The sequence below is a fragment of the Anabrus simplex genome, chromosome 13, assembly GCF_040414725.1.
Source record: "Anabrus simplex isolate iqAnaSimp1 chromosome 13, ASM4041472v1, whole genome shotgun sequence".
Classification (NCBI taxonomy): Eukaryota; Metazoa; Arthropoda; class Insecta; order Orthoptera; family Tettigoniidae; genus Anabrus; species Anabrus simplex.
Window position 1 is genome coordinate 104,061,536 of NC_090277.1, and position 14,280 is coordinate 104,075,815.

At 38.6% G+C, this 14,280-nt stretch overlaps 1 protein-coding gene across 4 annotated transcripts in view; it reads right to left on the reverse strand.

The window, feature by feature from the left end:
* S6k (Ribosomal protein S6 kinase) overlaps window positions 1-14,006 on the reverse strand; it is a 131,416-nt gene extending 117,410 nt beyond the window's left edge. For 3 of the 4 annotated variants that reach the window (XM_067156908.2, XM_067156907.2, XM_067156909.2), the window contains exons 1-3: window positions 13,736-14,006; window positions 13,504-13,544; window positions 300-558 (exon numbers count right to left, since the gene is read on the reverse strand). In XM_067156908.2, the coding sequence (XP_067013009.1) occupies window positions 300-558; window positions 13,504-13,544; window positions 13,736-13,822 (387 nt within the window). In that variant the 5' untranslated portion in view covers window positions 13,823-14,006. The remainder of the gene's footprint in view (window positions 1-299; window positions 559-13,503; window positions 13,545-13,735) is intronic. The other variant, XM_067156906.2, reaches the window with a different exon arrangement.
* Window positions 14,007-14,280: the final 274 nt, after the last annotated feature.

The following is a 14,280-nucleotide window of genomic DNA, read 5'->3' on the forward strand; positions in this document are numbered from 1 at the left end:
ATGAAAGCGTTCCAGTTTCTTGATATCCCAGTGATATAGGGTCCAGGTTTCACACCCGTAGACTAACGTAGAAATAACAGTACAGTATAGTTAAACATTCCAAGCCTGGAACTTATATGGCAAAGCAGTAGCAAAATACCTGTCCAAAGTATGTTGTCAATCATATGCCTTGTTTTACCAACTGTCAAATTACATAAAACCAATATCAGATGCTGATTTTACAACATAGTCAGTTTTCTGAAATACATACGGCAACATTTACTAGTTCTTATCACTGCAAAAATTTTAGACCCACTTACCTTGACAGCCTCCAGAATGTTCCGTTCTGCTTTGGTGTGGGCTGTATCCTTCTGGTTACGCACAATGGAAGCCTTACGCAACACTTTCATGGCAAAGATAGTCCCGGAGTCCTGACCAGTCACTTTGCGAACTTGAAACACTTTCCCGTAACCCCCCTTGCCTAAGACTTTGCGCAATTCAAAGTCCTGAGGCCCTGTCTTTTCTTTACCAGTATTTACATTTTGTTCTGACAGTTGAACAGTCTCCAAATCTTCAGACCTGGAAATGAAGAAAGAATAATTCAAAAAGAGACAATTACACACAATAATAAAAAACAAGTATATATACCTATTCAATCTCAAACAGAACATAATTAAGTTCAGTAGGATTATCTTTTACGTAACTGAAAAACTGTTTTCCGTAGAGCATCACACAATCTCAAAAGTGGTTTAACCCGTGAAGAGTCGCGTCACGGTCATTTAGACCAGGCACATGCAGTACATTTTTTATTCCTACAAAATAGTTTCACTGTATAAAACTTTCTCCTTTCCTGTACCTCTCAATGGACTCGTCCAATACACGTGTTTACGTCCGCTGTATCCCCTTACATCGCCAGTAAGTGGAAAGTTTTGTCTGTAACCCTGGTAGTTTCCATCTGGCTCAATTCCTGACGTTTGCTGTCCACAGTTTTTGTCATCGGTATAGAAGTGTTATGTGCGTTTCATGGTTATATTTTTCTTCAATTATACAATGTGTTTTGCTACAAAAACTGGTTTTTAGTTTCATGGATATGCTTTTCTTTAATAATACAATGCATTTTGCTACTTTTACTCACATTTAGTTTCACAAGTATATTTTTCTGTAATAATACAAATTGTTTTGCTAGAAATACCTCTTGTATTTTGTTTCATGGATCGATATATTATTCTTACACAATACAGTCTGTTTTGCAAAAAAAAAAAAAAGGTATTTTTCCACAGGCATGTTTTTCCTTAATAATGTGTTTTGCGACAAAAACCAGTATTTTATACTTCCTGGTCAAATCGAACGTGCACAACCCATTAGGCAAGTCTTTTGAAAAGATGCCTCGCGGGTTAAAGATTAGTATTTGGCATGATATTGTTACCATTACCTGTTGCTTTCTTCTCTGAATGAATATGGTACAAAATCCATCATTTTCAAAACTAAAGTAATGCCAAGCTGTGAACAAACCAGTCAGGTAGGTAATAGTAGCAAATTCAAAACTGGAGCAGAAGGATCATGTCAAGTACTCTGACATGCCAAAACTCACGGGATAGGGGTCTAGTACTGCATAGGCCTCCTCTAGCTTGGCCAGATGTAGCAAGTCGAAGCACCAATTCCACAAGTTGAGAGATACTAACCCATGATGAGGCCCACTCCGGTCACCCATCTCTGATTACAGACTACTTAGTGGCTTCAGTTGAAGTGAAGTTTCGCGAGGACAGACGCTTCACAATAACAGCTCTCTCAAACGCCCTTCCTGACTTGTCTAGGTCAGTGCTTTACAAAAGTGTTTCTGAAAACCTAAACTTTAGGAAACTGTGCTCCCGTTGGGTCCCTAAACTCCTAACGGAGGACCACAAAATCAAAAGATTTGAGTGTTCGATGACGTTTTTGACTCGTTATGCCGAAGATGACGACATGCTGAGTCAGATCGTAACAGGAGACGAAACTGCATATCACGCCCAAATCAAAGCAACAGAGCATGGAATGGAGACATACACATTCGCCTGTAAAGGACTCTGTCCTAGCACAAGATGAACTCTTGGTTATGGGAGCAGATGGCAAGTTTCTATGAAAAGGGTATTCAAAACTTAGTTGTAAGGTATGATAAGTGTTTCAACAAACTTGGCGGCTATGTTGAAAAATAGAGTAAATAAATAAATAAATAAATGCAAATAAGTGTGATGTTATGAAAATCGCCTTTGGTTGTGTAGTTATTTTCAAATGGCCCTTACTTAAAAAACACGCCTTGTAGTTAAAGTAGGATTTAATCTACCTTGTTCAATACACAATGTGCAATCACCACCAGTCACATCATGCATGCCACTCCATCGGACCATGAGGTTCCATCTTCCAGAAGAGTAACTCTTAGAAGATTGAAAAGTACAAATCAACCTTGGTCCGCATTTGACAAAAATATTAAGACTATTAGTTACATAAGTTACAACAGAACTTCCACTACAGTACTTATTTTTGTGTTCAATTTCCTCAAGAACATTTCAACCACATTTACGTACCATAATAAGAGACATGCAAGAACTCTTTTACAAGAAGATCGCACTGAGAAAATACAATTTTCTAAGAGATATTTTCTCACACAAATGTTTTTATATTTTCAAGTTCCAAAAATTTGTATGTACTGATGATGGCCAAGGGGTCAAAACATTTCTACATTTTAGATAATTATTTTGAAAGTTTGTCAACAATGTGTATTGAACAAGGTGGATTAAATCCTATTTAAAACAATTCTGGACAACTAGGGTCTGATGACACGGGGCATTATCCTCCTCGAATTTCTCATCATTGTACCTATACAGGAAGTAGTACATAAATGGCTGCAAGTGGTTACCAAGCAGTTCAATGCAGCAGTCGCTCGTTAGTAACCTCTTCAGGTGGATCAGCGGATCCCGCCTATGCCACGTGAACATACCCCAAACTATTATGAAGCAAACACCAACATGCATGATTAAAGACAAATAAATAAATATGGTGTCTTGTTGACAACTGGGTTCCATGGCTTCATGGGGCCTGCACCATATCCGAACCCTACCATCAGCTCGAAACAACCGGTACAGTGACTCTTCGGACCAGGGTTCATTAGCAACATCATGCACCCAAGCGAGATGCTGTGCCTGGTGTAGTGGTTATAAGCTATAAACATCATTTTTGTTCCATATTGAAGTGCAATAATAAGAAATAAATTGACAAGACCTTTTCAATACAATATATCAAGTAAATGATATTACATCAGGTGTAGCAAGTCGAAGCACCAATTCCACAAGTGGAGAGATACTAACCCATGTCGTTTGGATAGCTGCAAACAGACTGATGTAATATAATTTACTTGACATATTGTATTAAAAAGGTGGATCCTCTTGTCAATTTATTTCTTATATGGTGTCATGGTGTTAACAAGGGCACTCTGGTAGGTCTTCTGCTAACACATCCCACTGACGTTAAAGAACGCTGCATATGGTACCTCATGCATTGAATGTGATAATTTTTTTTTTACAAGTTGCTTTACATCGCACCGGCACAGATAGGTCTTATGGCAACGATGGGGTAGTAAAGGGCTAGGAGTGGAAAGGAAGCAGCCATGGCCTTAATTAAGGTACAGCCCCAGCATTTGCCTGGTGTGAAAATGGGAAATCACAGAAAATTATCTTCAGAGCTGCCGAGAGTGGGGTTCGAACTGTCTACCGAATACTGGACACTGGCTACACTTAAGAGACTGCAGCTATCGAGCTCAGTAAGGATGTGATTTGAGCCAGTGTAGCTTGTCTGTTACCGCAAACGATTCTAGCTAGACGCTGCTAATCACCATCATTAAGCATCCGTAGTTGGCCACTGTGCTGTTCTCTGAGGGTGATAATACCTTTCACGGGGTATTCCAGAATCATAGGTAATAGATTTCAAATTTTTCCATATTGAAGAGCAATATAAGGTAAAACAAAAGCTAAAGGTTTCCACCTATTCAATACTATTTATTGTAACCTAAAAAAAAGTCATATATATTTGATGAAACTATAGTCCATTCTGGTTGAAAGCGTCCTGCGCGAGAAATGGTTGTGCATGCAGTGGTGGGAGCTATCGTCCCCCCACTTCTGCAGCAGGTCCAGTCACCAGGCTAGTGGTGAAATGAAAACGTCTCTCAAGCGGCGCGTGTTGTTACATGCGAGCTAAGTTGAAATTACTAAAGTGACGAGCATGGCTTCTACGTCTTTTTATAAATCTGGGAGATCACTGCGAGGTCAGGCACGTAAAATTGTATATAAAGTGAGTGAACATATGAAAGTTATGAAGTGAGACACGACTTGAAATTGAATGCTCTGCAGACACTTTCAGAAGCGATAAGAGTGGGAACAACACTGGTGAGGAAGATAATGAAAGAGGGATTGTCGAGTCTGGCTAGGGTTGAACTTAAGTTAGGACTCTGACAGTAAAACAAGGTGGAAGAAAGAAGAGAGTTCCGGTTGATGATTTCGTAAAAGCAGCTATTAGGCAAAAGATTCATGAATTTTATGCTCAGAGAAAAGAAGTGCTCACTTTAATAAACCTTTCTGAAGCTTTGGAAGAGGATGACATAATGCAGTGCAGTCGCTCACTCTGCATAAAATAATGCGCGACTTGAAATTTCGTTGGAGGAAATGCCAATCAAGGGGGTAAGATTTTAGTTGAGAGACCAGAAATTGTGAAATGGTGAGTTAAATACCTGCGACAGTTACGGATTTCTCTGCATTTTCCTGACAAATATGCATTAAATAAAATCTTTTATACATATTTCACTAGAAATCAGGTTAAGTAGATTATATCTCTGGGCTGTCAGTGGAAACAGCTTCCTCCTGTTCGTTAGGCGATTGACGAGCTGACAGCGTGTACCGATACGCCTTTCTTTGGCATACAGTATAGTTTCAAACAAACTTCTTTTATTCGCAGTATTACCAGTTGCAAGCTACCATATTATGTTCCATTGATTTCCTACTAAATGGTTCAAACCTTACATTTTAGTATAACAGATGTCATATAGAAACAATGGGTAATAATAAACAGCACAAGAATAAATTAAAGGCTACAGAGTGCCACTTCACTTTTGCTATACACTGAGATATATTTGACATTGCAACAAAAGCATGGTCCTATTTAAATTATTTTAGGTATTACCCTCTGATTTCTTGACTGATATCGCCAACATTTACTACGACAGATACGTAGTATTTCCATACTGGAATAAAACTGAGAGTTTAGAATGTTATGCTCAAAGGCCTGTGTAGTTAATTGACAAGGTTTAACGCAGACAATCAAAATGTAAGACTCGATTTGTAAAACGTACAGTATTTATTTATTTTCAATAGTTTATCATATTAAGTAATTCTTACACATTTGAGATAGTGTGGTGTATGTACACCAATGAGCCATTGCATAATGACCACCCCGACCCGGAAACATTTCACGCCTGATGTGGGGAGAGTAACGTATGACAAGCCTTCCACACTATTTCAATCAGCTCCCTAGGCTACGTCCGCTGCCTGAACTCTACTGTACCAGCAGGAGGAAAGGATCAAGTTCTTCCCCCACTACCAGAGCGAACACTTCCAAAGTTCCTCGCACTCGAGGCCAGGCCACACCTCGGTCGTCCAGAAAGACGCTCACTATGAGGATGGACTATAGTTTTGGTCTTGCTAGAGACCATCATCAGTCAAAATCAATAAAAGTTAAGACAAGACATGAATTACAAATAAAATTTATTAAGCATTTTCATCAATATTTAACATGTTACAATTGACATGTATATTGTGATTGTGTCTTCCAACTGACTTTGCCTGTTAACTCAGAATGTTGAGGTTAATACTTTTAACATGTTGGCGTGTTTTCCGCTCCAAGTGGAAAACATGTCAAGTCGATTTGTTGTTCGTGAGATGTCGACACAGCTTCGGCAACTTCTGTGCCGTTTCCATGCCGATAGCCTAAATGATGCAAACGACGTGTTTCTTGTAAAGTAGGATTATAGTTGCAAATACAACACTATGTAATACTCATTCTCTTTATTATATGCTACAAATACAGTACACGCACGTGTCGTTTTCTTTGCACTATACTCAAATTTATAGTAAGAAACGGAGTGGAGCAAGGATATTACTCTGGATTTAATTAATGATATAATAAAGGCCTTGTTTGTAGAATGTCTCATCAAAGGAATACAGAGATAAAGCGAAAAAAGCCGACAGCCGAAATTATCTATAATTGTTCCCGCGAATGCATTGAAAAAACTAGCGTCCATTCGCTCCCAGTACAGGAGAGAACTGCAAAAAGTTCAGAAAAGTCAGAAGTCGGAGAGCGGGCAAAGTTTATACTTCAAAGTATTGCTTTTGAAGCAATGAGCAGGATGAGAGGAGGATATGTGCCTGATAAAACTGCATTTCTAAATCATAACAAGAAGCAACAGTGGCAATAACAAAGGCCAATTCCTCTTGATCTGAGTCCATTGTCCTTGTTTGATAATACTAGACACCACCTAAATGTATTACCACAAACTGGTATATGAACTACCTGTATATAAACAAAGGAAGTCAGGTTTAACATGTTTATTAAGTGTGAACACAATGTTAAATGAAACAGTATTTAATATTTAACATGTTGATGGTGTCACCAGTTAACATTTAACACTTTTAACATGTTATTAAAGATTAATCAGTGGAGACCGGCCTATACAAACACTTACAACAAAGCATCCAAGATCACGATTTGTACGTCATTCCTCAAACTGAGCAGACGGCGTTCTATCCCATGCTTTTATGTCCAGCACTTGCTCTGTTTCTCTGCGAGGTTGGGTATGAAGGGAGATCAATCATCGTAGAGAGTTTTTACGACAGGGTGCCCTTTCTGACATCAAATTCATCACAGGAGTTTATGAGATGAAATTATTGATGTAATACAACATAGTAGAAAGGGAGAAAGTTAAGCCCGGTGCCTACTCCTGTCAAATAGTGCCAAGTGGTCTGCTCAAGTCTAAGACTCCATCCGATAGATGTAATCACCATCAAAACCATCAACTGCCCTCACTCCATATGAGCACTGCGGAAAGGTTTGGAATTTAATCCAGGATTTTGGTACGCATTCTAGTGATTTAGAAATTTGCATAACAACACTTCCCCTACCCTACAGGCCAACATTCTGATGGTAAAAATATTTTCAAAGAACGGGACTCGAACCGGCTAACCACTGTGTCCGACCAAATAGATTTTGCCCGTTAACACCACAGCCACCAGGTGGGCTATGGAAGTGTATGCTTATCAATAGACATAAAACACAGAGTGGAAAAAAAAAAAAAAAAGAGGATACATTCATTTTACTGAAAGATAGTATTTTTCACTGAACAGTTCAGGTATGATGCTCATCACTGCATTGTTCTTGTAACCCATATCTAATACCAGTCTCTCAAACATTCCCATTTTCTCAATATGTCCGTGGACATGGAGTGAAAATTCTTTACAAGGGCCCCTGTAAGTACCTAGGTGTTAATATTTAAGGAAAGATTTTTTTTTTTTTTTTTTTTTTTTACAAGCTGTTTTACATTGCACAGACACAGATAGGTCTAGTGGTGACGATGGGATAGGACAGGGCTAGGAGTGGGAAGAAAACGGACGTGGGCTTAATTAATGTACAGCCCCAGCATTTGCCTGGTGTGAAAATGAGAAACCACAGAAAACCATCTTCAGGGCTGCCAACAGTGGGGTTCGAACCCACTATCTCCTGGATGCATGCTCACAGCTGCGCACCCCTAACCGCACAGCCAACTCGCCCGGTGGAAAGATCTTCATTGGGGTAATCATCTAAATGAGATTGTAAATAAAGGGTATAGATCTCTGCACATGATGATGAGGGTATTTAGGGGTTGTAGTAAGGATGTGAAGAAGTCCACAACTTGTTGGCTGAATGGTCAGCGTACTGGCCATCAGTTCAGAGGGTCCCGGGTTTGATTCCGGCAGGGTCGGGGATTTTAATTGCTTCTGAATAATTCTTCTGACCCGGAGACTGGGTGTCCATCGAACTCTCCTCTTCATATTCAAACAATATACCACACTATCAACCATCACAGAAACACGCAATAGTGATTACATCCCTCCATATATGGTTGGCGTCGGGAAGGACATCCGGCCGTAAAACACGGGCAAATCCACATGTATGACACAGTTCACACCCGCGACCCCACATGTGTGGGAAAAAACGGTAGAAAAATTATGTAAAGGAGAGGGCATATAAATCTCTGGTAAGACCCCAACTGAAGTATGGATCCAGTGTATGGGACCCTCACCAAGACTACTTGATTAGAGAATCCAAATAAAAGCAGCACAATTTGTTCTGGGCGATTTCCAACAAAAGAGTAGCGTTACGAAAACATCACAAAGTTTGAGCTGGGAAGACTTGGGTGAAAGGAGACGAGCTGCTTGACTAAGTGGTATATTCTAAGCTGTCAGTGAAGAGATGGCATGGAATTACATTAGTAGACGAATAAGTTTGAGTGGTATTTTTAAAAGTAGGAAAAATCACAGTATAAAGATAAAGTTGGAATTCAAGAGAACAAATTGGGGCAAATATTTGTTTATACACTAGCGTCAGAAAGTTTAGACTCACCCATGAATTTCCGCTTACCATGAATGATAGGGGCTATTTGTTGAAAATGAACACGGAAATACCGATGTTTTTAGAATTAACAAGTTTTATTACACATTTCACTAGATTTTCCTTTACACTGATCATTCACAGGGAGCTAGAAACACAATCACAACATCTTAAACAATCACAATGCCTGTTCCCTTTGCTTTGATTACTGCTTTACAGATGCGCAAAATTCTAGCTGTTAATTTTTCCAAAGTCTCGGTATTTATATACAATCCCAGGTTTCTAACAGACATTGCCAGAACCCATCCACACTGCCTGGTACCTTTTCTTTCACTTTCCTGTAAAGTTCTTCCCACAAAAGTTCAATAGGTGACAGATCGGGGGATTGAGGAGGCCAGACCTTCAATTCCAATTTTCCTTCAACTTGTTTCCTTTCCAGATACTGCTTGCACAAATGAGAGGTGTGTTTAGGATCATTGTCCTGCTGTAGAACAAATCCTACAATCCTACACCGATCAGCTTCATTCCAGATGGCACGGCATTGCGCGAAAGGATATGGTGATATTGTTTCTTTTCCAGTATTCCCTTTACTTTCACCAAATCACCAACCTGATTATTTCCAAAACATCCCCACACCCTCACATTTCCTCCTCCATGCTTCACAGACGGAATTATGCAGGATTCCATAACCCTTTCGCCGGGGCGGCGGCGAACATATATTGGCTACAAGTAAGTTACAAGAAAGAACATATTGGCGACGACTGGAACCGAATTTTTCAAATTTAAATTCATCTGTCCAAAGCACCCTTTTCCATTGTTCAGTACTCCAGTTAGCATGCATTTTGGCCCATTGTAGCCTTTTCTGCTTGTGTACAGTTTTCAACAATGGTTTCCGTGCTGCTACGTGACCAAACAGTTCCGCCTCAAGCAGACGATTTTTCACTCTTATCACCGACACAGGTTGTTCTCTTGTTTTATTTATCTCTGAGCAAATATCTACCGCTGTACGCCTTCTGTCACACTTGCAGAGGATTAAAATGTGGTTATCTTCAATTTTAGAAGTCTTCCTTGGACGTCCACTGAGTGGTCGATCCTCATGACTACACATTTCCTCTCTGCGTTTCACTGCTCTACAAACGCTGCACTCTGAAATTTTCAATTTTTTCCGCAATTTTTCAGTTCGACCACCAAATTTCTTCATAAGCACAAGCCTTGGCTCTGTTTTCTCAGGTTATATTATCCTTCTTCCCCATATTCGATTGTCTGATGTGTGTTGTAACTGTTATGCCGAGATAACAACAATGTAGAAAATAAACAATCTGGTACAGAGATTAATATATAACTGCTCGGGATAACTTCTGTAGGCTAACTGTCGACTTCCAAGACAGCGAAGAAACAAGAAGGACATGTAATCATGCGAGAGAGGCATGTTTATTACCTGGGAATGGGCCGGAAGTTATCCAGGTAGAAGCAGGCAGTAAAGAGCTGGGGATCATAAATCTGTCAACTTCTTTGAAAAGATAAACTAAAATCTTGCAATATGCACTGAAACAGCTTTATGAAAGTGCTGAAAGCATCCATACATAAGTAACAGAACTAAAGTACCACTTATCACAAAGAAAGCAATTATTTAAGAAAATTATTAATTTTCGTAGGTGAGTCTAAACTTTCTGATGCTAGTGCATGTAGGGGAGTAAGGGATTGAAATAATTTACCAAGGGAGATGTTCAATAAATTCCAAAGTCTTTGCAATAATTTAAGAATAGGCTAGGAAAACAACAGTTCCCTAAATGCAGATCAGTGTTAATTGATTTATTGACAGAAGTCAGGATGTACGTAGTTCAAACTCATGCCCATAGATATAGCTGTGTACTCACGTCATCGTGGCACTATGGGACAATAACTTCGCTGACAGAAGCGTACTTTACAAAAGTCATGGTCCTGAGAGGTTCACTGTATTTTTCTCGTAAAGAAGACATAAAAAGCTAACTGGTACCAATTTCTGCTGTTGAAACATTCTCGTTTTCTCAATATCACTGTGAATGACAGACAGATTGGGGATTTTAGATAATGGATTTGAAACAGTACAAATCTTATGTGGAATACCTTATAGGGGACAGCCAGGGACCCACAATCAATCAATCAATCAATCAATCAATCAATCAATCAATCAATCAATCAATCAATCAATACTGATCTGCATTTAGGGCAGTCGCCCAGGTGGCAGATCCCTATCTGTTGTTTTGCTAGCCTTTTCTTAAATGATTTCAAAGAAACTGGAAATTCATTGAACATCTCCCTTGGTAAGTTATTCCAATCCCTAACTCCCCTTCCTATAAATGAATATTTGCCCCAATTTGTCCTCTTGATTTCCAACTTTATCTTCATATTGTGATCTTTCCTACTTTTAAAGACGTCACTCAAACTCGCCACCCGCCAGCCCCCAGAAGTACGTTTACTTTTATATAACCTAATGTAATTGTGCCATTCTCCATTGCTCAAGAATGCAGTAGCATTTTGATTGGCTGAGGTACACTCAGATGTGACATTATTCCCACCATTCAAATCAAATGCATTCCGTTACCAACGAACGCACAATAAAAATGCAACAAAACAATGTACAATACAGAACACCAACAATTTTCCCTTTGCTTGATCACAGTCCAATGGCTTTAGTCACTAGCCGGACCTAACCAATCCAGACCAATGGTTCTGTCGCTAGCCGGATCTAACCAATCCAGACCAATGGCTTTGTCACTAGTCGGCAAGATAAATTAATTTGCTCGATCAGAGTCCAATGGCTTTTGTCACTAACCAGACCTAACCAATCCAGACCAATGTCACTAGTCAGCATGATAAATTAATTCAGCTTTTCACCACTGTCGAATATAGAATGCGCTGCTATCGTCCTACAGAATGCTAGAGGACCCTAACATGGCAGTTTATGCCTCCAGACTACTTTTAACTGATCATAGTCGAATGGTTTGTTCACTGCCCAGACCTAACCAATCAATACTGATCTTCATTTAGGGAAGTCGCCCAGGTGGCAGATTCCCTATCTGTTGTTTTCCTAGCCTTTTCTTAAATGATTTCAAGGAAACTGGAAATCTATTGAACATCTCCCTTGGTAAGTTATTCCAATCCCTAACTCCCCTTCTTATAAATGAATATTTGCCCTAATTTGTCCTCTTGAATTCCAACTATCTTCATATTGCGATCTTTCCTACTTTTAAAGATGCCACTCAAACTTGTTCGTCTACTAATGTCATTCCACGCCATCTCTCCGCTGACAGCTCGGAACATACCATTATTATAACATTTGTGATATACATACCACTTAGTCGAGCAGCTCGTCTTCTTTCTCCCAATTCTTCCAGTCCAACAGCTTTGTCACTAGCCAGACCTAACCAATGGCTTTGTCACTACTGGCAAGATAAATTAATTCAACTTTTCACCACTGTCTGACATAGAATATGCTACTATCACCCTACAGAGTATTACAGGCTTACAAATCTATCGATATGGAATATGTTTGCGCATCAATCATCAAAGAACTGCTACTAGGGCTGTCGCCCAGGTGACAGTTTCCCTATCAGTTGTTTACCTAGCCTCTCCTTAAACATTCTCAAAGAACTTGGAGGATGAATGCGTAGCAAAATTTCATGGAACCCCAGGGTGTTCACAAACCACAATTTGAGAAATGATACAGTATATAATTCCAGTCATTGTTTGCACACAAAAGAAAACAAATTTTCGACTAAGAAGGAAAAAATATTCTCAAAGAAAATATGTAATGAGACTTCCAGAGCTGTCCAATCAGAACAACAATTTAACAATGAATCCCACATCACTCGACAAGTTACAACTTGGAGATTGTCTGCAGGACTTTTCTAATTTGCGCAGTTATAGGTCATCATATCAGGCAACATTTAACAGATGTAGGTCATTATTACTGAGGGAAAAAAAAAAAGGAATATTGGGAGGGGGGGAGAAGAAGATCAGAATAATACCGCTGACATTTTTCTTTACTCGGTCACTGAGTCTACCTGATATGAACAAGGTTCTGTACAACTTAATATTATAAGCTCACTCCACAAGTATATTTTAACAGTTCTTCTAATTCCTTTTGTTCCTTTTTAAAATATTAGTACTTTTTGACAAAATGCCAGTAACAAAGCACAACAAATTTTCAATTGAAAATAATCAGCTGGCTTACTAAAATTCTGGTCACATATAGTACATTCTTACATAGTATTCGGATCTCTGAAAAACATGGAATTCAAATTAATGATTAATAAGTTCATTAAAAAAATGTTAGTTTCAATAAACAAACTAAAATATATTTACAATCCTAGTAATACTCAGAATATGTGTCCTATATCAACTCCTTCAGAAAGCCTAACAGATCAAATGAGAATTAAAACATTACAAATTAGCTTTAAAAATGCCATTTTCTATCATTATATTCAATGTGACAAAACTACTCAAATGTTAATCACCTGGTGTTAATGAGGAAAGATTGGAACAGTAAAATTACGACCATTACGCTACGTTAGTAATTATCATTGAAATTTCTTCCCAAGTGTATAGTTAAATTCAGAGCCAATTGCAACACTATCAATGACAAGCAGAACATATGCTTTCCCTCAACACGAATTTTCGACAATAGCACCCAGTGCACGATAAAATTAATATCTTACTATGTAAACATATTTAAACAAAGTTAAAGTATAATACAAAACGAGATTTTAAAAGTACGATACATGAATGATAAAATTAACTGTTGTGCATGGCATTCTAACCTTATTACTTAGGTACAAAACCATGTCGGAATAGAAAGGAGAATAGACTAATACTTACTCAATAATAGCGTTCACATTTGGATCCTGATCATAATCGCCCTAGAAATAATAAGAAATAGCAGTCGGTAAATACTTTTCACACAACATACGAAGTAACCTTGGAGCAGAATGGTAACATACACCACCACCAAATACAATCAAAATTATCTACGATGCCTGACTAAATTAAATATATAAGGGTTCGTAATGAATTCTGCACGCATTTTCTCTGTTAAGATATTTTAGCTTACCTCTTCAATTTCAAAACCATCGTCATCGGAATCGTCTTGATGAACCTCTGCATCTTGCAGTTCAATATCAAACATTGCCCCTGCCATTGTTGGGGTAATACTTTTACATTGATAATATTCTGATAATTCCTGGAAAAATTAAACACTACTTCACTTTTCACAATGTACTGCTTAATTACTATATAGAGACTCCACCTGCTTCATGTGCAGAAATCTTGCTTCTAAAACGTGAAAGTTGTGGACGAACACAAAGGCTGCGTTTGAATATCTTGTATTTTACATCATTGCTGCACCCATTGAGAGTCACTAAACTTCCGTTTCGTCAATATCTGCAATAGAAGGCGCTGGAACGATTAATATCAAAATTGTACATATTGATAATTATTTCAACCTCCGCCGCTGAATTATAAGGAAGATTCTATTAGCATAGATAAAATTCACTCATCAGACAGAAAAATACGTAAAATACTAAGTCGCGAGTGAAGTAACCTCCATAGAGATCATATTTTTATATGCTCATTTACTCCACAAACAAAGATTGCACC